Here is a 22,947-nt window from a genome sequence, read left to right on the forward strand (position 1 = left end):
TGTGTGGAGTTTGCATGTTCTCCCCGTGCATGCGTGGGTTTCCTCCCAAATTCCAAAAACATGCTAGGTTAATTAGCGACTCCAAATTGTCCATAGGTATGAATGTGAGTGTGAATGGTTGTTTGACTATATGTGCCCTGTGATTGGCTGGCCACCAGTCCAGGGTGTACCCCGCCTCTCGCCCGAAGACAGCTGGGATAGGCTCCAGCACCCCCGCGACCCTTGTGAGGAAAAGCGGTAGAAAATGAATGAATGAAAAACATGGAGTTTACTTTTTTTTAAGTCAATGTTTTTTTTTATAATTTTGATCTGAACAAATTATATTTGTGAAGTGACTGAAATTTACTCATGCTCATATTCAAACTGTGTTATGTTGTTTTTGTAATTAATAAATTACTTATTATCAAATATTTACGTGTAATTATGTGATTCTCTTTTCACAATTATTTTTTTTTCAGACTTTTGACAGACACTCATTTCCTAGAAAACAGCACAAACACAACGTATGAAACAATGTAAGAAGGCCATGAGCCATGCACGGGTGGTGGGTATGTCATGTTTAGAGTGGGCAAACTGCTCCAAGCAGGAAACCATGTTTGTGGTTTCGGAAGGGCATTGGAGTCATGTCCCTGCATAATCCTTTTGTCTGACTGCATTAAAGCCTCAACTTATGAGTCTGCATATGACTATATGAACAAAATACACTTTTAACTCTGTGTGTCATGAAACATTGTCATGTTTTAGTCTTGTGAGATTTTGTGACGTAATTCCATCCTTCTTGTGGAAATACATTCCCATCACATTGCCCGCTCTCACATGGTGGCTAACCACAACTGAAGGTCTCAACCTGCATCTTCCACACCCGTCAGGTGACTGCTGACAGCAAGACACCCCGAGAGTGTTTGCCTACTCAAAGTGTTGATTGCTGCAAGAGAAACACTGACTACTGCTGCGATCCTCCCAGCCAGTCAAGGTGTGCCATTACATCTGCCAAGGTATGACATGTTGGATTTCTTTGTCTGCTTCTTACTTTCTCACATGCAAAATTCCCTCGAGGAGTTCTTTTATGACATGTTCCACAAGCCAAATCTTCAAGGTCAAATTTTTTTCTTTCTTAATTTATTTCAGACATGCATACTATGTTTCTCACATATACACTACAATACACTTAAACAATACACTTACAATATCTATTTATATATATAAGCATGTTCCAAAAACATGCTAGGTTAATTGGCGACTCCAAATTGTCCATAGGTATGAATGTGAGTGTGAATGGTTGTTTGTCTATATGTGCCCTGTGATTGGCTGGCGACCAATCCAGGGTGTACCCCGCCTCTTGCCCCAAGACAGCTGGGATAGGCTCCAGCACCCCCCGCGACCCTTGTGAGGAAAAAGTGGTAGAAAATGAATGAATTAATATATATATATATATATGTATATACACACAACACCTCATTACTACACATGTCTGAAAAGGAGCAGGAAGAAACAAAGCTTATTAAATCCTACCCCTTCTCCACACCAGAGCAGTTACCAATTCTTTCGAATTTTTTCAATTTTTTCCACACATATAATCACAGAATCTTACATAAGACAAAACAACAAAAGAAGAATGGGGACATCGGACACCCCAGGAAAAACCCCAGGACATTGCCGAAGCACACAACCAACCCCGCCAGCCAACCCACCTGGCCCCGACCCCCCTAGCCCCTGAGTGCACCCACCTAGTGCCCAGGACCCCAGCAGTCCCCGCACACCCTGCTGCCCTCCAATAAGAAGCCATTTTGGCTGGACCCACAAGTATCCCGCCTCTCGCCCGAAGACAGCTGGGATAGGCTCCAGCACCCCCGCGACCCTTGTGAGGATAAACGGTAGAAAATGAATGAATGAATGATTAAGTAGGGATTAAAATGTGATTAATCATAATACATTTTTAATCAATTGAACATAACACATAACATACACTTGTGTTATTCACACTTTATTATTATTATTATTAATTATTTGTTATTCTCATTGGGGGCCAACATCAAAATGGTTCACTCATTCGGGACAATCAATATCTATTGACACATTCCCCCAAAATGTCCATATTTTCTGTGACATTCCCTTTGGTAATAAATGAACCATTCCACAATTCTTGTCTTCATTTGAGCTCTATTACTGTGGTTAACTTACATCTGTACAATTTAACAGCAGTTAAACAGAAGCAGTTTATTAATCCTACTTATCCTAATCCTAATTACTGATAATTCATTCACATCATGTTGACATTCAATTCAATAATATTTACATTTAGTCATTAAGCTTGTTGACTTAATGTGGTTAAATGTCACCCTTTAGTGAGAGGGAGAGAAAAGACTACTACTTTCTGTGTAACAATCGATACTGTGGCTAACTCATGCAGTGATGGACGAGAAAAACATTCATTCATTCATTCATTCATTTTCTACCGCTTTTCCTCACAAGGGTCACCCTGGACTGGTCGCCAGCCAATCACAGGGCACATATAAGACAGACAAGGAAAACAAATAAAGATTAAAAAGAAAAAAGTGTTCAAAAGAACATTAGTAAAATAAATAAAATTAATTGAAATAACAGATAAATTAATAAATTAATAAAACAGCGGACATTGTATAATGTGTCAGTAAATACAGGATACAGATTAAGGATATAGATGAATGCAAACAGGTGGATACACGGGTTAATTATGTACCTTCTGCCATCTAGTGGAAGAATATTGCATTGTTTTGCCTGGCGCTATACGGTGCAGGCATCGATAGATAAACAAAGATATTTTCAAACGACAATTAGAAATACTGCCCTGTGATTGGCTGGCAACCAGGGTGTACCCCGCCTCTTGCCGGAAGACAGCTGTGATAGGCCCCCGTGACCCTCGTGAGGATAAGCGGTAGAAAATGAATGAATGAATGAATGAAGTTGAAATAGTAATATACAGTGGCTAGGAATAACCAATATGGCAGCATGTCCTTTTTGTCTCCAATGTTTGTCTGATTTTAGTAATTTTGTAATGGGTTTTATTACTTTATTCACTAAAAAGTGGAATTTGTGAATGCCACCCACTTGTTCCATCTGTTCTGACATGGGACGGCCGTCTTGGGCATTGCCATTCCCCTCCTGACTCTGGTGTGGCCGGCCTGAACCTGCTGCTGCTGCATCCGTCTGATCTTCCAGATCACTCTTAACCATTTTGGGATTGCTGCTATCTTCCGGAACCTACTACACTACTGCTAGCCTGCTGCCACTCGGCTAACAAGTGAACATCACACGTCACTTCTCAGGCTCCGCCTTTTAAAGGTGCAGAGATACCGTATTACACTTAATATTCTTATTAGTGCTTTGTGTTTGTGTTTTCAGTCAATTAGCCGTTTTAATTCTTGACAATGTTTAATTTAGGCCAAGAATATGTATAATTTGGTTAAATATGAATGTATTTTTACTATAAGTCGAGCATATTCAACCACATAACAGCATCACTGAGGACGCAATGTTCCAACTGCAATATGGCTGTATCCTTAAAGATGCATATCTCTCAGGTATGGCGCCCCTAGCAACCTGGCTAACTTCCGTTTAGTTCAGAACAGCCAGTATTTCTGTCATGTGTTGTTTAGAGTTGTGTCTTTTGCACTTGTTTCAGTCAATTAGCCGTTTTAATTCTTGACAATGTTTAATTTAGGCCAAGAATATGTATAATTTGGTTAAATATGAATGTATTTTTACTATTAGTAGAGCATATTCAACCACAAAACAGCATCAGTGAGGACGCAATGTTCCAACTGCAATGTAGCTGTATCCTTAAAGATACATATCTCTCAGGTGTTCAGTTCAGTTTAGTTCAGAACTGCCAGTATTTCTGTCATGTGTTGTTTGGGGTTGTGTGTCTTTTGCACTTGTTTTTGTTATGTGATTGCAGCATTTTCTATTGCATTTGTTTGTTTGTGTTCCTGGTTTGGGATCGTTTGAACATAAACAATGACATGCATAAATGAAAAATGGCCATTGCATGCCAAGTACCAATGCAAATAACATAGGAGGGATGCTGGGGCGGTGTTGCACAAGGAGGTGGGTTGTGTGCAATTTGCCAATACTTGACTGAGTTCTGACGCCAGCAACTACGTGATGTAAGAGAATAGGGGGGAGGGAGAAAGAGGGAAGAAGTGGAGAGAAAGAGGATTCTGCCTCACAACGCTGCTCGTCCGCTTTACAGAGAAGAACCAGACTGGGAAGGACCCCCCAGGCGGGGCTTTTAGCACAGGTAGGCTGGTTTGTCTACATTTCCATCATCTGTATTGTGTACATTTTCTGAATTTATATGACATGATTAAAACATATTTGACAATTAATTGTATTACGTGAAAAGTCATTGTGTTTGATTTACACCTCATTCCACCCCAAAAACATCAACAACCCAACAACAAATGTATTTAGAATGTATGTATGGATTAATACGTGACATCGATTAAAAACCAAACAAGCTCTGCTTATGTTGTTTTCAGTCAAACTTTGACTTGAGCTCCCCTTCTTCGGTACCTTGGACAGCGCCAAGCCCCGGAAAAAGCTCCATCAGCCGGGACTTCCATCTTGTCAACTCCCGCTCTTGGATATGCGGTTGTCCCTTCCACTCCACGCCAACCGCTGCAGCGTACATGAGCAATGACAGCGGACACAGACTCCCACTGAGCAATGAAGGCAGCACCCAGGACCAAGCGAGGAGGAGAAGACTCAATGGAGAAACTTCTTCAAGACTGAACCCTCTAAAGAAGCTTCATCAGAGTCGACAACAGCGCTAACCCGTGACTCGTAGCGTCCACCATGGGGATAAGACATCTTCTGTTACTGCTCGTCTATCTGGACCCACTGAGCGTATCGAGCGCGGCAACGGGTGGTAAAAAAGCCAAACAGACGCACAGGAAGGCTCCTAAAGTCACAGCGGCGCCCACTGTGGCACTGCAGCCAAAGACCCCTGTGCCTGTGCCCGTCAGCAACCACGACACCTGCCTTGGTTACTACGACGTAAGCGGCCAGTATGACAAAATGTTCGAATGCAACAACACGGATCACCGCTACTGCTGCGGGACTTGTTACCTGCGCTTCTGCTGCGAGTACAAAAAGGACAGACTGGATCAAAAAGCGTGTAAGAACTACCAGTCGCCCGTGTGGGTGCAGACGGCCGCCCCGTCACCGATCCCCACCGAGGAGACGTACGTGGACCAGACCAACACAGCCGTCTACATCACTTGTGGGATCATCGCCTTCATTATCGTCATGGGAGTGTTGGCCAAAGTTGCCTACGACAAAGCAACAGAACCTCCACAAGAAATGAACATACACAGGTAAGTGATGAACTCATTCAATCCCAAAGGAAATATCTGACTATCCAAAATGGCATTTTAAATCCATTTAACAATTCTCACACTTTAATAGGGTGTCAAAAAATTCAAATCCAATTGTTCTTCCCATATTTCCTCAATAAATTCATAGAAAAATATGCACAATTGCAGTTAAAACAATAAATAAATGTCACTGTTTCAAAGCTGGTCTAGTGGTTATCACGCAGACCTCACAGCTAGGAGACCAGGGTTCAATTCCACCCTCGGCCATCTCTGTGTGGAGTTTGCATGTTCTCCCCGTTTTTCTCCGGGTACTCCGGTTTCCTCCCACATTCCAAAAAAAACATGCTAGGTTAATTGGCGACTCCAAATTGTCCATACGTATGAATGTGAGTGTGAATGGTTGTTTGTCTATATGTGACCTGTGATTGGCTGGCAACCAGTCCAGGGTGTACCCCGCCTCTCGCCCAAAGACAGCTGGGATAGGCTCCAGCACCCCTGCGACCCTCGTGAGGAAAAAGTGGTAGAAAATGAATGAATGAATTCTCACACTTTAATAGAGTGTCAAAAAATTCAAATCCAATTGTTCTTCCCATATTTCCTCAATAAATTCATAAAAAAATATGCACAATTGCAGTTAAAACAATAAATAAATGTCACTGTTTCGAAGATGGGCGGTCTAGTGGTTAGCGCGCAGACCTCACAGCTAGGAGACCAGGGTTCAATTCCACCCTCGGCCATCTCTATGTGGAGTTTGTTTTTCTCCGGGTACTCCGGTTTCCTCCCACATTCCAAAAAAACATGCTAGGTTAATTGGCGACTCCAAATTGTCCATAGGTATGAATGTGAGTGTGAATGGTTGTTTGTCTATATGTGCCCCGTGATTGGCCGGCCACCAGTCCAGGGTGTACCCCGCCTCTCGCCCAAAGACAGCTGGGATAGGCTCCAGCACCCCTGCAACCCTTGTGAGGAAAAAGCGGTAGAAAATGAATGAATGAATAAATAGGTTTGTTTTGTTTCAATTCAAAGTACATTTAATGCACCAAAAAACATATATGACATTAATTTCCATCATAAAAAACTGAAAAGCCTTTAACATCAATTACTTCTTATGGGGTCATAATAATATGTTTATTGCATTTGTTATGGTGCATCATATTGAGCCTTATTATGATTGCTCTGCTGCAAAAGCAAGTGGGAATATTTGAAAACGCTCTGTGATGCAATGCCGGATGCAAAGTGACCAGGGAAAAGATTCTCCAACGAGCTGGAGTAGAGAGAAAGTTGACCCTCCAAATGAGAACTAAGAAGTCAGGCATTGACTGAAAAGAAAAAAGGGGGGAACGGAGTAAAGGAGGGAAACTGAGACTTTAGACAAGTAGTCTAAGTACATGGAGAACAGAGAGAAGGGTGCTGACTTACAAATCGGTCCAGATTATCTAAGACTATCTTCAGCAGTGTCAATTCAAATTGAGAATAAGCATAATTTGTTTGTAAAGACAACAGCTTTTTGTGCTTATGAAAATCCAAATAACTATTTATACATTATTACGTCAAATTAGCTGTGGGTTGCAAATGACCCTCACAATGCTGTTCTAATTAAACATATTTGATAAGTTCATATCAAAGTGGTTTGCTGTGGTTTTGTGGCCGGGGTGATGAAATTAGTGTAGAAATGGAACGTTTGATCCAAAAACCGAATGACGCGGACCTTTCACATCAGATTCTACTATCAGATGTTCCCTCCTGGAAGATGCCAGAAATAATTGCAGAGTGAAAAGAAGCTCATTATGCAAACCTTTCTTGAAGGTGTGTGTGTGCATTTGGCTTATACTGCAGTTCAGAGTTTTCCCAAAAATCCAGATAAAATATTGCACTTACATAAAAAGACAAAGGTAAGCGGATCAGACATCAATGAGTGCATAAATGTGCAAACATGTAGTTGTTAAGACGCAGCATACTATTTCTAAACCGGTGCATTGTAACATATACGGACATTCTCCTATTAGCATGCCAAATGCCGCCATGTCTTATCGTGTTAATACATTGACTTCCTCTGTATTTTTAATGTACTTTATCACAAATCAACCTAGAAGCTAGCTTGCCGAGTTACAAAATGGCATCCGGAACTGCAAGTCAGCATCGTTGTCTGTCGATGATGAAATGTTAACACAAAACACATTCACACCTCCGCTTTACATGCATACATCAATTCTAAAAGCATATAAAGGAGGAATGAACGGGAAAAATGGACATAAATGAATTGAAGACGTGATTGTTCCCAAAAACACGATGTGGCAAGGGGACACAATCTTGTCTCTTTCTTGTGAATCCAATCTCATGCATCATCTCATCTCATGAGTTGCGTGTCTCATGACACCCCTGGTGTTAACCTTTTTGGCTATCTGGAACAGATTAATTGGATTTACATTATACCGTATGGGGAAAATGTATTCAGTTTTGTTTTGGTAAGAGTCAGACCTTCTGGAAGAAACCAAGGTTCTACTGTATATTTTATTGTAAATAATTTCAGTTTGTATTTATTTAGGGGGGCTAGTACGTGACAGGAAAGGCAAGGAATGTAATGATGGCCTAGCCCTCATATGTCCATGTTTGGTTACAGCAGAAAGGACACGTACCAGGAAATACAAATAGACGGTGTGGACATTGAAAGGGTGAAATTTCTGGTGATCACAATCGATGAAAATATAAGATGGACAGAAATATTTCAGTATTGAACAAAGCAAAATTTGTTCTCAATCAGAAATCACTCCACACTCTTTATTGCTCTCTGGTTCTACTATATCTTACTTATTGTGTGGTAATATGGGGTAATAACTATAAAAGCAATCTTTTCTCGCTAAATGTACTGCAAAAAAGGTCAGTAAGGATAATTCATAATGCCGCCTACAGAGAACATACTAACTCCTTATTTCTAAAATCACAAATACTTCAACTTGCTGATATAGTTCATCTTCAAACAGCTAAAATAATGCATAAGGCTAAAAATAACCAATTAGCTAAAAATGTCATCCAATACTTCTCTACAAGAGAGGACAAATATGATCTCAGGGAAGAAGTACATTTGAAACACTTCTATGCTAGGACTACGTTAAAAAGCCATAGCATTTCAGTATGTGGAATCAAACTATGGAATGGATTGAGTAAGGACCTCAAACAATGCACAACGATGAGCCAATTCAAGAAACAATACAAGCAGTTGATGTTTGCTAAATACAAGGATCAAGAGTCTTGAACCAGTCATGATGTGCTATATATATCACTATATTGACACTTACTATGGTACCCATTATGTCATTGGATGATCATATCACCTCACATTATTAAAAAAAACAAAAACAACCCAAAAAACCCTTAAACTGTATGATGGAAAGCAGGAAGTGAACAAATGTAACAGTTACTGATTGTAAAAGTACCAGATGGAGGGGTAGGATTTAATAAGCTTTGCTTCTTCCTACTCCTTTTGGACATGTGGAACTGTGAACTGATTATGGGATGAACTCAATTGTAATCTGATGCATGTTCAAATGAAATAAAACCATTACCATTACCATTACCATTACCATTACCATTACCATTACCATTACCTTTACCATTACCATTACCATTACCATTACATATTGTGTGTGCTTAAACACTGTTGGTTGTATAAATGGGTTACGTAGCGACCACATTTGATGCTCTTAGTGTCGTCCTGGGAGAATTATCGTCCATGAGTGGGTTGCAGACCATAAGCACATCTGGAAACAAATGCTGACACACATTATTTCCTTAAGATTGACGTGTTTTAATGCATTATTCAAGACTCGAGCAATCTTAAGACTGTAAATAATTCATAGTGTTAATGTTGAGGTTGTATCAAGGTCACGTGACATGTAGAGTATGCACCAATGAACATTGGATCACAGCGGACTTTAAATGTCCTAAAATGTGCTCGCTACAGCTTTGTGCTTGACTTGAACTCATGAAGTCCCAAAATGTCATATGACAGTCATGTGACTACCTCAACGCACAAAGCCACCTCATTACTGAATGCCCATTTTGCCATTGAAGCTCATTGAAAAGCCAGTTAACAATTGTAATGTTTTCATTGGCTGTCAGATATTACAATTCAATTAAATTCTGTGTTCTTAATGTATTTTTATCCAAATGGTATTAGCGGCCCATTGCGATTATGGTGGAGGGGGTAGATGTGGTAAATGTGTGTGAGAGTCCTGTGGAGGCCTGGGGAAGTCACCCCATCTAGCGCACAATCTTGATGCCTCAGTCCGCAGGATGTCGTTGTGGTAATACAGCAATTTCCACGGAGACGGCTGTGTACGGACCACAGACAGAGCCAACAATTAACAGGCGAGCATCTCACCAAGCGATGTCCTGGAGATTGCTGGCAATGACCAAATGTAGGTCAAAATGCAAATTTGATTTTTTTAAGTTGTCAGCTACTCTGTTTGTCCATCCTGGTTTCTCAATCATGACGGGCAGCTGATGGGCACATTGGGGTACATCTCCAAACAGAGTTTCCAAAGTGCTGCACAGACTAGTAAAATTAAAAAGTAATAATCCAAAACTACTACTCCAAATTGTCCATAGGTATGAATGTGAGTGTGAATGGTTGTTTGTCTATATGTGCCCTGTGATTGGCTGGCCACCAGTCCAGGGTGTACCCCGCCTCTCGCCCGAAGACAGCTTTGTGAGGAAAAAGCGGTAGAAAATGAATGAATGAATAATCCAAAACTAAAAGATCATTTAAGAACTAAAATTGTAAAATAGATATAAAAATATGGGCGGCACGGCGGTCTAGTGGTTAGCGCGCAGACCTCACAGCTAGGAGACGAGGGTTCAATTCCCACCCTCGGCCATCTCTGTGTGGAGTTTGCATGTTCTCCCCGTGCATGCGTGGGTTTTCTCCGGGTACTCCGGTTTCCTCCCACATTCCAAAAACATGCTAGGTGACTCCAAATTGTCCATAGGTATGAATGTGAGTGTGAATGGTTGTTTGTCTATATGTGCCCTGTGATTGGCTGGCGACCAGTCCAGGGTGTTCCCAAAAAAATATGCACAATTGCAGTTAAAACAATAAATAAATATCACTGTTTCGAAGATGGGCGGTCTAGTGGTTAGCGCGCAGACCTCACAGCTAGGAGACCAGGGTTCAATTCCACCCTCGGCCTTCTCTGTGTGGAGTTTGTTTTTCTCCGGGTACTCCGGTTTCCTCCCACATTCCAAAAACATGCTAGGTTAATTGGCGACTCCAAATTGTCCATAGGTATGAATGTGAGTGTGAATGGTTGTTTGTCTATATGTGCCCTGTGATTGGCTGGCGACCAGTCCAGGGTGTACCTCTCGCCCAAAGACAGCTGGGATAGGCTCCAGCAACCCCCGCGACCCTCGTGAGGAAAAAGCGGTAGAAAATGAATGAATGGATATTAAAATATTAAAAACAAGAAACAAAGCAATAAAAGTAAATAAAAACAATTACAATAAAAAGACACAGAGGACCATACGACTCACTCCGAGTTAAAAGCCAGAGAATAAAAGTGGGTTTTAAGACAAGACTTAAAGCTTTCCATGTTGGGGGGACCTTTTTTACTTGGTTCCATAGTTCCATAGTTTGGGGCCAACCACAGAAAAGGCTCGGTCCCCCCTGGTCTTAAGTCTCGTCTTAGGCACCACATGTTGGAGCTGGCCCTCGGACCTCAGTGACCGCGCTGGAGAGTAAATTTGGATGAGGTCCGAGATGTATTTGGGGGCCAGCTCATTCAACGCCTTAAAAACAAACAATAAAATCTTAAAATCAAGGCAACCAATGTAGGGAGGCCAGAATTGGGGTGATGTACTCCCCCTTTTTGGTTCCTGTTAAAAGCCGTGCCGCAGAGATTGTGTGGTGAGATCAGTTGTTCAATTCCATGATTTAGATTTGGACAGCAATGCGGCGAGAGGCTCTTAAAGGTACGCGACAGGGCAAAGCGTAACGTGAGAAACAAAGAACGGATGATAAGGAGGGAAAAGATGTGACCATTTTTGTTGAGAGCAAGCAGAAGATGTCATCCGTAGCTGACTCTGTAGTTCTTTGCTAACGAATACAGTTATGCTGGGCACGTTAATAAAGAAGGTCTTGCTTCCACATCACCGTTTTTGTCAACAATCACGTCTGCAGTCAAAGTAAAAGAGACACTAAATGCTAGTTTCCCTTTCATGTGTCATCTATATGCATCTTATATTGTTTTATGCATGTAAAACTATAATTGGAAACTATTAAAACATTTTTTTTTCATTGGATTTACATGATTTCTTATGTAAAAAAATGATTTGGTTCGAGTATGTTTTAGTGGGAGTCTTACCATGGTTTAGCACCGCTGTTTGCATGTCAAAGAAAAACTTCACTTTTTGGGAGGAGTTTTGCCCATCATGTCAAGAACTAGGTGTGTGCCGGTCTGGAACCCAAAAAGGCAGAGGCACGAGATGAAACACAAAAAATATTTATTATAATAAAGGGTGTCCTCACAGATGGAAAATGTAAAAAAAAATAACATCATCAACTAACACAGAGGGGAAAAAAACACAACAACCAAAAACACTGTTGCGGAAGACAGACAGACAAAACGTGACTAAAGCAAAGAAAAGCACAGCTAACAAAAGGTTAGCGGGCAGGGCAGGACAAAGTAAGAACAGAAAATCACCGTGGAGACTTCCTAGGGGCAGGTACTCGCAACGCAGGACAATGTGCCAGACAGCAGGGTAGTGAGAGTTCATACACGAGGCCGGGTAAGGGGAACGTGCAGCAAAGGGTTGCATGAGGGACGATCTGGCAAGGGGGTAATTATAAGCAGGTGTGCTAGGACCCCCCCCGCAGACATGAACACACGTTTTTCTTTTTTCTGTGTATCCTAAAGATTTAAAAACACACCTATGTCGCCTATAAAGATCGCAATTAAAACACCTCCATGTTTCGTATACATGTTGTAAGCATGTAGTAACAGGTACAATCATGATGGTAATGGTAATGGTTTTATTTCATTTTAACATGCATCAGATTACAATTGAGTGCATCCCATAATCAGTTCACAGTTCCACATGTCCAAAAGGAGTAGGAAGACGCAAAGCTTATTAAATCCTACCCCTCCATCTGGTACTTTTACAATCAGTAACTGTTACATTTGTTCACTTCCTGCTTTCCATAATACAGTTTAAGTTTTTTTTTTAAATAATGTACCTCGTACCAAGGTATGAGGTAATATGAGCATCCAATGCCATAATGGGTACCATAGTAAGTGTCAATATAGTGATATATATAGCACATCAAGACTCTTCATCCTTGTATTTAGCAAACATCAACTGCTTGTATTGTTTCTTGAATTGGCTCATCGTTGTGCATTGTTTGAGGTCCTTACTCAATCCATTCCATAGTTTGATTCCACATACTGAAATGCTATGGCTTTTTAACGTAGTCCTAGCATAGAAGTGTTTCAAATGTACTTCTTCCCTGAGATCATATTTCTCCTCTCTTGTAGAGAAGTATTGGATGACATTTTTAGCTAATTGGTTATTTTTAGCCTTATGCATTATTTTAGCTGTTTGAAGATGAACTATATCAGATAAGTTGAAGTATTTGTGATTTTAGAAATAAGGAGTTAGTATGTTCTCTGTAGGCGGCATTATGAATTATCCTTACTGACCTTTTTTTGCAGTACTTTTAGCGTGTGAAGATTGCTTTTATAGTTATTAGCCCATATTTCCACACAATAAGTAAGATATGGTAGAACCAGAGAGCAATAAAGAGTGTGGAGTGATTTCTGATTGAGAACAAATTTTGCTTTGTTCAATATTGAAATATTTCTGGCCACCTTATGTTGTATATTTGTAATATGAGGTTTCCAGCTCATATTTTCATCTATTGGGATCCCCAGAAATTTATTTTTGTTCACGCTTTCAATGTCCACACTGTCTATTAGTATTTCCTGGTATGTGTCCTTTCTGCTGTAACCAAACATGGACGTATTTCAGTGTACTAGGCTAGAGGGCTAGGCCATCATTAAATTTCTTGCTTTTCCTGTCACATACTAGCCCCTCTAAATAAATACAAACTGAAATTATTTACAATAATTTTCAGTATTTTGGTCCTTTTAAACATCATCGGAATTTCCTTCCTGGGCACACTGATTTCACATTGATTTCCTTTTTACAGTAAATGCCAGGAAAAAAAAACAAACAAACAGTTTTTGAACTTTCTTTCATTGCGGTTGTCCCTGCCTCTCATCCTCACTCCCTCTTGAGAGTGTCATGTGCACCTGGTGCGGTCTGAAAAACATTCAAATCCACCCTAATTAGACAAGATACTCACACATCTTAATGTTGTTTCCCATTCATCATCTTCCTGGGCTTTCAAAAAAAAAAAAACATCAAACAGAGAAGCCCTGAATTGCCCGTAATAGCACAACACTGTCTTAACAATTAGCTTCTATTCTGCAAGCAGAAAAACAGATGTGCTTCATCTTCGAGTCTGCACGTAGAAAGATTGCCGAGAGTGAAATAACATTTGGATTTATATATTTTCAGAGCACTTGCAGACATCTTGAGGCAACAAGGGCCGATACCCATTTCCCAATATGACTGTGAGAACTTTGCAGCGATGAACGGCTCGCCCAAAGACAACACACCGGTCAGAACCTCATCCAAGAACCACTACACTCCCATTCACACTTCCAAATCCAATCACGGTAAGAGTTCTCCTTTCTCTTCTCTCCGATACTCTAAAGCTGAGCTTCTTATCATGAACCTTTAATGATTCATCATAATACAAATGTGACATTTGTATGAGATGCCATAGTTATAAACATATTTAGGTTTCAGACATTTCAACCTAAATACTTGATACCTTTCATTTCAAATCAAATCAAATCAACTTTATTTGTATAGCACTTTTCCTGCAAAGAAATGCAACACAAAGTGTTTTACAGAATTAAAACAATTTCCAGAATTAAAAGGAAAAACAATGAAACAAAAGAAAGCCCCTCCTTCCCACCCTCCATACTAGACCCACACACATGCACACACACACAAGCACACAATCACACACAGTAGGAAGACATGGCATGGCACTGAGGATCAAGGAAACGCCACCTTTGGGGCCGTCCACACTGGGAGGAGCTGCAGGCCGTGCCATCGGAGGACCAGCACCCGGGCCCCCCCGACTCCGATAGACGGGCGGACCCCCACATTAAAGGGAGGAACCCCCAGCCGGCCGTGTTGAAGGGACCCAAGGATGGCACCCCCTCAGCAAACCCGAACAGCCCCCAGTGTGGAGGACCCCCCCTGAGGAAACACTGGAGTTAGAAGCTGAAGACTAAGAGCATAAAATAGGACTAACAAGATAAAAACAAAACACTGGAGTTAAAAGCTGAAGACTAATACAGTAAAGTCTTGTTATATTGATATTGTCGGGAGTCGGGAAAAATATCGATATAACCGGACTGTCGATATATCCGATCCTGCGCCAAACTGCATTAAAAGTGGGCAATAATGCACTCGACATTGTTCTATAGTATAGAACAATGTCGAGCAGCTTAAATCAATCTTTGCTTAAGGATTTCAATACCAAAAAAGAACACGGCGAACGGCTGCTTCCAGTCAACTTTATTTTTCACACTTCCACCACCAGAGCGCAGCACACACACCGATTCCCGCACTTCCTGGTTCACAGGTCATGCTCAACCCGCCCCACATAGCTGGCCAAACACATGCCTGCAAGAGAAGAACCAACTGACATAGCATACACACCTATTCCAACGAAGACACAAGCGTACAAATACATGTATTTAATTGTGTTGTATTCAGATATCTTTTTATCGCTTGCAATAATCACTGTTTTTCATATGTACATGCTGGCGTTTGTGGTTTCTCTCCTGTGTATAGATTCTATACACACGAGAGAAACCACGAACGCAGTTGGTTCTTCTGTTGCAGGCATGTGTTTGGCCAGCTATGTGGGGCGGGTTGAGCATGACCTGTGAACCAGGAAGTGCGGGAATCGGTGTGTGTGCTGTGCTCTGGTGGTGGAAGTGTGAAAAATAAAGTTGACTGGAAGCAGCCGTTCGCCGTGTTCTTTTTTGGTATTGAAATCCTTAAGCAAAGATTGATTTAAGCTGCTTTTGTATCGATATAAGCAGACCAAATTGGCTGGCGGGAGATGAAAAGGGCATCGTGTTAACCGGATTATCATAATAACCGGGTATCGTACTAACAGAACTAATTATATCATTAAAAACTAGAAATTTGCCGGGAAATGAAAATAGTATCGTAATAAGCAGTAATTCGTTATAACCGATATCGATATAACGAGACTTTACTGTAGCATAAAATAGGACTAAAAAGATAAAACATAAGAAAAGTTTAAAAATATTAGTTAAAAGCCTGATTAAAAAGGTGCGTCTTTAATCTTTTTTTTAAAAGATTCATGGATAATAACTTCAACAAATCCTCATTTTCAAGTTCCAAATGGTAAAACACAAGACCGCAACTGTCCAAATGAACCCCCTTTATTTGAACACCAGTTTAAATCATACTAAATTGGTTCAAATTTCACATTATGATGACAATATTATTATTACACGCTGCCCGTGACTAGAATTACAGGCAGAAAAGTGAACATTGTAAGAGTGTTAATTAAGCCTTGGCTTCATGGATTAGTTTTCAAGCACCTGAAGACACATGATTTGTTTCGGCCTTTCCGTCTTTGTTCTCAATAAAACCCGACTCCATATAACTGTCGTCATATTTTCTCAGCCTTGCCCGCTTTGCTTTAGCTCTGTGCTCATCTTGATGAAGTGGATGGATTTTGCAATTTAGATCAACAGCAGGGGTTTTATGTGGCGTATCACAGCAATGTCAGTCTTTTAAATTCATTAACCCTTTATGTAAGTCAGAGTTATTGGCTCAGAATGTTTACTTTATTTACCTAGTCTCAAAAATACCCCCTCAGACATGTAACCCAAAGCCTAGACTCTTAAAAAACATAGACATTTTCATCTTAAATAATTGAATAGTAATTCCGGGTCAAACGTGAATTTTTCATGGTCACATTGTGATGAAGTTTCACAACATTCATTCATTCATTTTCTACCGCTTATCCTCACAAGAGTCGCAGGCGTGCTGGAGCCTATCCCAGCTGTCTTCGGCACACCCTGGTGGCCAGTCAATCACAGGGCACATATAGACAAACAACCATTCACACTCACATTCATACCTATGGACAATTTGGAGTGGCCAATTAACCTAGCATGTTTTTGGAATGTGGGAGGAAACTGGAGTACCCGGAGAAAACCCACGCATGCACGGGGAGAACATGCAAACTCCACACAGAGATGGCTGATGGTGGATTTGAACCCTGGTCTCCTAGCTGTGAGGCCTGTGTGCTAACCGCTCCACCACCGTGCAGCTGATTGAGTTGATTTGGAACTTCAATTTTTTGTCCACTCGTGATGGCAATGAAATGTTCAAAATTAGCCCTGTGATTGGCTTGCAACCAGTCCAGGGTAGACAGCTGGGATAGGCTCCAGCACCCCCCGTGACCCTTGTGAGGATAAGCGGTAGAAAATGAATGAATGAATGTTCAAGATTAAACACTCTTCATGCAGAAAATAATAATCAAGCTTACTTATTTGTCAATATAATGTACTGTACATGAAAACTGTGAAAACTACAGTATTGGCGTCTTTTGTGTATGTGTATACTTTGTTTACCTGCTCAAGGTAAATTTGGCATCCTTTGGGAGGGAACGAGTATGGACAACCCTGTACTAAAGCCTTCACAAGCACCCACAAGTTTACGGTCATGTTTGCCTGCAAATTTCTACATTATTTTGTGCCTTTTTTTCTCCAAAGCCCGCCCACAATGCTAACCTTTCAGCTGCATAATCCTCCAATGTTAACATCCTGCAATCATCAAATTTGAGCAGGAGAGCGTGAAGGCGAGAGCGTGGCAAAGGGAAAGGGAGTCTGCAACAGCAGATAATTACAGTGTGGTGAGGTAACGCAGCCCTACAGTGTCTGACAGGGTGGAAGTGACGACCTCGCAGTCACACACTGGGTGAACCAGTTTCTCACAGTGTGTGACTTAACCCCGATATTAAAAAAAATGTAAGGGGATTAGTAATTGTGAAGAAAGTATACAATCAAAGCATTTGGTAGAGCTAGTGTGATGGCCCCGCTAGATTTTGTACCCGGACGCAGTCGCACACACATAGTTTTAAGGCAATAGGAACAAATAGCGAAAACCAAAAACAGACAGTGCTGCAGAAAAAATGGTAATGGTAATGGTAATGGTAATGGTAATGGTAATGGTAATGGTAATGTAATGGTAATGGTAATGGTAATGGTAATGGTAATGGTAATGGTAATGGTAATGGTAATGGTAATGGTTTTAGTTCATTTGAACATGCATCAGATTACAATTGAGTGCATCCCATAATCAGTTCACAGTTCCACATGTCCAAAAGGAGTAGGAAGAAGCAAAGCTTATTGAATCCTAGCCCTCCATCTGGTACTTTTACAATCAGTAACTGTTACATTTGTTCACTTCCTGCTTTCCATTTTTTTTGTTGTTTTTTTTTAAATTGATTAATTGTTTAAATAAAACGTGAATAACTACTAATAATAAATGAATAAAATCAGAATTAATGATGTAAAGTGCCTTGAAAATCTATATATTTTTTTAAAATTTGTTCACTTCCTGCTTTCCATAATACAGGTTTTTTTGTGTTTTTTAATTGATTAATTGTTTAAATAAAACGTGAATAACTACTAATAATAAATGAATAAAATCAGAATTAATTACGAAAAATCGATATATTTTTTAAAATTTGTTCACTTCCTGCTTTTCCTATCTCCTATTTCCTATAAGTATCATCCGCACAGTCCGATCATCCTGACATTTTTTCTGGCGGGTCGGGGCTTCAGACGGGACGTGACTGCATATCCACCTTGGCACCGTGTCGCCCCCTCCTGGTTGAAAATTATAAGTGCCGTATCTCCCTTACACCTTATCCGATCGCACCGTTTTTTTTTCCTGGTGGTACCCCCGACTTGCGCGTTATTATTTTTTCCAGCTGCTAAAGTAGAGGACAATAAGACCTGACGCTAATTATGTGTGCCTTGTTTGTGGAGAGTGGTGTGTCTCCGCGGGGGGTTTGAGCCATGATGGAAAAAAAAAGCAAACCTGTGAATACAATATTTTGCTTAACTTTTCGTGTGAGTTTCTACCAAATCATTGTGAGAGGTTTGTCACATTTAAGTGCGTGGATAAGTAAGTTCCCATCACAAAATCCCGTACTGCTGGATAGGACAGAAATGCAGAACGTGGTGCATATTTTCAATATAGGTGGGGTTTGTCTCACATGTCATTAAACTTGGCCCCTTTGTGCCACATTGCTGCCTGTCAGTTGTCTGCCACAGTGTATACAGTATCCATTCATCCATTTTCTATGCCACTTATCCTCATTAGGATCGCAGGGGTATGCTGGGACCTATCTAGGGCCTAAGGTCTTTGGGGGAGAGGCGGGGTACACCCTGGACTGGCGGCCAGTCAATGGCAGGGCACATATAAACAAACAACATTCATACCTACAGACAATTTAGTGTCACCAATGAAGCTAGCGGGCGACATGGCGGTCGAGTGGTTAGCGCGCAGACCTCACAGCGAGGAGACCAGGGTTCAATTCCACCCTCCGACATCTCTGTGTGGAGTTTGCATGTTCTCCCCGTGCATGCGTGGGTTTTCTTCGGGTACTCCGGTTTCCTCCGACATTCCAAAAACATGCTAGGTTAATTAGCGACTCCAAATTGTCCATAGGTATGAATGTGAGTGTGAATGGTTGTTTGTCTATATGTGCCCTGTGATTGGCTGGCGACCAGTCTGGGGTGTATGAGTGAGTGAGTGAGTCTTCCATTCAGTCTCCAAACCTGTAGAGGTCTTTACATTGCTCTTTGATTCTATATGCAGTTAGTTGGAAATTGAAATGGAAATTCTTTGCTTGGAATTATTATATATTGTGTGTTTTGAAGTGTCACATGGTTCCGTGTCGGTGCACTTTGTGTATTACGTTGTTTTCACCCCATTATCTCTTTACGTCTGGATTCAACTATGATCCATCACAGTGAGGATGCAACTTTTTTTAACCCGTAAAAAAAAAAATAAACGTTACCGTGTGGACAAGGCCTCAGGTATGTACCGAACCATGATTACGTAATTACGGCATACACCTCTAGTAGTGACACATAGTGTGTATTCCAAAGCCCAGAGTTGTGTTTGAGTCTAGTTTAAACATATGGTGCCTTGTTTTCACATTGTGGCCCTTGTGGAAGGCATTGTACCCTTGGCGCGCTGCAAAAAAGCGCTGTGTCTTTGGAACAACATAATGTTTTTAAAACCCGTGCCAGAAGCAAAAACTGTGCAGACAGCATAATATGATCTCATCGCTGTGAGCATTGCTTTTTTTTCCCCCATTGGTAGCCTTGCTACATCTTTGGGGGGGGACCTTTTCTAGATGTGAGTGTAAACACAACACACCCTGCAGCCACAACAAGGACTAGTCCTTGAAAATGAGAAGCAGACACCTTCACAGGACTACGCCTTCAGTTAAAATAAACAATAATCGCATCTCTGAGTAGCGCACTCTCTGCATTCATTTATTCACCATATTCCACAGGCAATGATTTACTTCTTTTTCTCTCATTTGCTTTATTTCTTCATATGCAAAGAGACGAAATACATAGTTTGCAGGCGGTGAAAGTATCAGGAATTAAGAACGGAAAAAAAAACAAAGAGTCGCATTAAGCTGCTTTGCAAAAACAGAGTCAGTCAAACTGCGACAAGAATGACAAAAATAAAGGGAATAGGGAATAATAATGGCTAATAATGGCTAATTTTATTTAGCCATAGCAATATAGCTCGACCACCGTGCAGCCATAAGAATATGTTTCATGTTTTTCTTTATCTTCCTGTTTATTTACACACACACATGTTATTAGCCATTTTTGCGGTGTTTGTGAGGAAACTGGAGTACCAGGAGAAAACTGTGGAGAATATTCAAACTCCACACAGAGATCGCCGAAGGTGGGATTGAACATTGGTCTCCTAGCTGTGAGGTCTGCGCGCTAACCACTCGACAGCTTTTTACGTAATCAATGAAATTAATTAGTTACCACTGTTAACATGTAATTTTTTACAGACCTTTAGCTAAGGAGACTTGAGTAATGACTTCCTGCAATTTTCCATGGGTTGATGTGCTTGCTCATGGTTGGCTCCTGTCTAATAAAGAGTGAGGAGAAAAAATATATTGCTATATAGAATGTGCATATGCGAGGAGACGGCTAATCTAAAACAAGAGGTTAAATCTGTCTTTAAATGCCCGGAAGTCCAATGCTGTTGTGTTTGAGCTTGTGAAGGACTTCTTCTGGAGGCCTGGAGCCTTGAGCAGATAATCATAGCAAGTCTGTGTGACATTAATGTGTGTTGTAGCAAAAATTTGTATGTCAGTGCATAATCTTCACTAATATTTGTCAAATCAAATGGAATAATGGACATAAAACATTATATATTGTCTTTTCCTGACAGTTACACCTCTTGATCATGTTGATTTGATGAAACCCGGTACATTTTATAATGGTGCAGGGACAAAACAACAGACGTGGGTGAGAATATCGCCTCCTCAGTCAGACGCAATTACCATATCACACAGGCTCTTAAACACCTCCCCCTTGGCTGCAGCCGCCCTGCAGTTAATACTGCGTGCATCTTAAACCTGTGACATCAGCTACTCCCACTTCCTCTCCCATGTTAAAAACAACATTTCTATGCTGACTGCATCAACACTTTTAATAGAAGCTTCCTTTTGAGTGCACCTGTGTTAATCCTCAGCATCGGTGATTCCACCACCGACGTATTTCCCTTCTTCAATGTCATTATTGGCCGTATTATACAGCTAGACCTTTGGCCTGCTGAGTGTGCATGTACAGTACTTACTGCTTTAGCTTTGTTGAAAGACACAAGCAGGATGGGCTTCCGTGTGGGAAGACTGCAAACACAAAGCTAACATCTCGATGTCATCTATCTCCAAAAGATGCACTATGGTCTGCGTCCACTGCAGCAGATCTGCTAAAATGAATATTCCATGGAAAGCATACCCATCTTAGCACACATATAGCATAGCCAACCGTACTGTGATCTCTCTGCCACAGTAAAAGGATGCAACTTTGCCACTTCGATATTTTGTGTTAAAACATCACACATAGACATGCTAAGAAGTTACAGTATATATATATATAGTATATATATTTGTCCAACTCTCAATTTCCAATATGGATATCAGCCGATACCGATAAGTGTAATTTGACATATGGTAATGGTAATGGTTTAATTTCATTTGAACATGCAATTACAATTGAGTGCATCCCATAATCAGTTCACAGTTCCACATGTCCAAAAGGAGTAGGAAGAAGCAAAGCTTATTAAATCCTACCCCTCCATCTGGTACTTTTACAATCAGTAACTGTTACATTTGTTCACTTCCTGCTTTCTTAATATAGTTTAAGTCTTTTTTTAAATTTTTGAAATGAAAAAAAAATTCTATTTATTTATTTTATTTTATTTTTGTCACGTACCGAAGTACGAGGTGATATGAGCATCCAATGACATATTCGGTACCATAGTAACTGTCAATATAGTGATATATATATAGCACATCATGACATATATCCTGCAGTGGAATGAACACATACAGTGAAGAAAATAAGTATTTGAACACCCTGATATTTTGCTATTTCTCCCACTTAGAAATCATGGAGGGGTCTGAAATTTTCATCGTAGGTGCATGTCCACTGTGAGAGAGATAAACTAAAAAGAAAAATCCAGAAATCACAATGCATGATTTTTTAACAATTTATTTGTGTGATACAGCTGCAAATAAGTATTTGAACACCTGAGAAAATGAATGTTAATATTTGGTACAGTAGCCTTTGTTTGCTATTACAGAGGTCAAACGTTTCCTGTAGTTTTTCACCAGGTTTGCACACACTGCAGGAGGGATCTTGGCCCACTCCTCCACACAGATCTTCTCTAGATCAGTCAGGTTTCTGGGCTGTCGCTGAGAAACACGGAGTTTGAGCTCCCTCCAAAGATTTTCGATTGGGTTCAGGTCTGGAGACTGGCTGGGCCATGCTAGAACCTTGATATGCTTCTTACGGAGCCACTCCTTGGTTTTCCTGGCTGTGTGCTTCGGGTCGTTGTCGTGTTGGAAGACCCAGCCACGACCCATCTTCAATGCTCTGACAGAGGGAAGGAGGTTGTTCCCCAAAATCTCACAATACACGGCCCCAGTCATCCTCTCTTTAATGCAGTGCACTCGTCCTGTCCCATGTGCAGAAAAACACCCCCAAAGCATGATGCTACCACCCCCATGCTTCACAGTAGGGATGGTGTTCTTCGGATTGTACTCTTCATTCTTCTTCCTCCAAACACGCTTATTGGAATTATGACCAAAAAGTTCTATTTTGGTCTCATCTGACCATAAAACTTTCTC

At 40.8% G+C, this 22,947-nt stretch overlaps 1 protein-coding gene and 1 long non-coding RNA gene across 8 annotated transcripts in view; both read left to right on the plus strand.

The window, feature by feature from the left end:
* The window catches only part of LOC144896138 (uncharacterized), a 61,902-nt gene extending 61,005 nt beyond the window's left edge, over positions 1 to 897 (plus strand). Inside the window, exon 3 of the long non-coding RNA XR_013626413.1 lies at positions 870 to 897. This is a non-coding gene — a long non-coding RNA (uncharacterized LOC144896138). The remainder of the gene's footprint in view (positions 1 to 869) is intronic.
* Positions 898 to 4,194: 3,297 nt separating this feature from the next.
* Positions 4,195 to 22,947, plus strand: part of shisa6b (shisa family member 6b) — a 101,947-nt gene continuing 83,194 nt past the window's right edge. For all 7 annotated transcript variants that reach the window (XM_058060976.2, XM_058060977.2, XM_058060979.2 and 4 more), the window contains exons 1-3: positions 4,195 to 4,279; positions 4,521 to 5,357; positions 13,932 to 14,092. In XM_058060976.2, the coding sequence (XP_057916959.2) occupies positions 4,837 to 5,357; positions 13,932 to 14,092 (682 nt within the window). In that variant the 5' untranslated portion in view covers positions 4,195 to 4,279; positions 4,521 to 4,836. The remainder of the gene's footprint in view (positions 4,280 to 4,520; positions 5,358 to 13,931; positions 14,093 to 22,947) is intronic.

The sequence above is a fragment of the Doryrhamphus excisus genome, linkage group LG2 (genome assembly GCF_037039965.1).
Source record: "Doryrhamphus excisus strain RoL-2023G ecotype Guam linkage group LG2, RoL_Dexc_Guam_v1.1, whole genome shotgun sequence".
Classification (NCBI taxonomy): Eukaryota; Metazoa; Chordata; class Actinopteri; order Syngnathiformes; family Syngnathidae; genus Doryrhamphus; species Doryrhamphus excisus.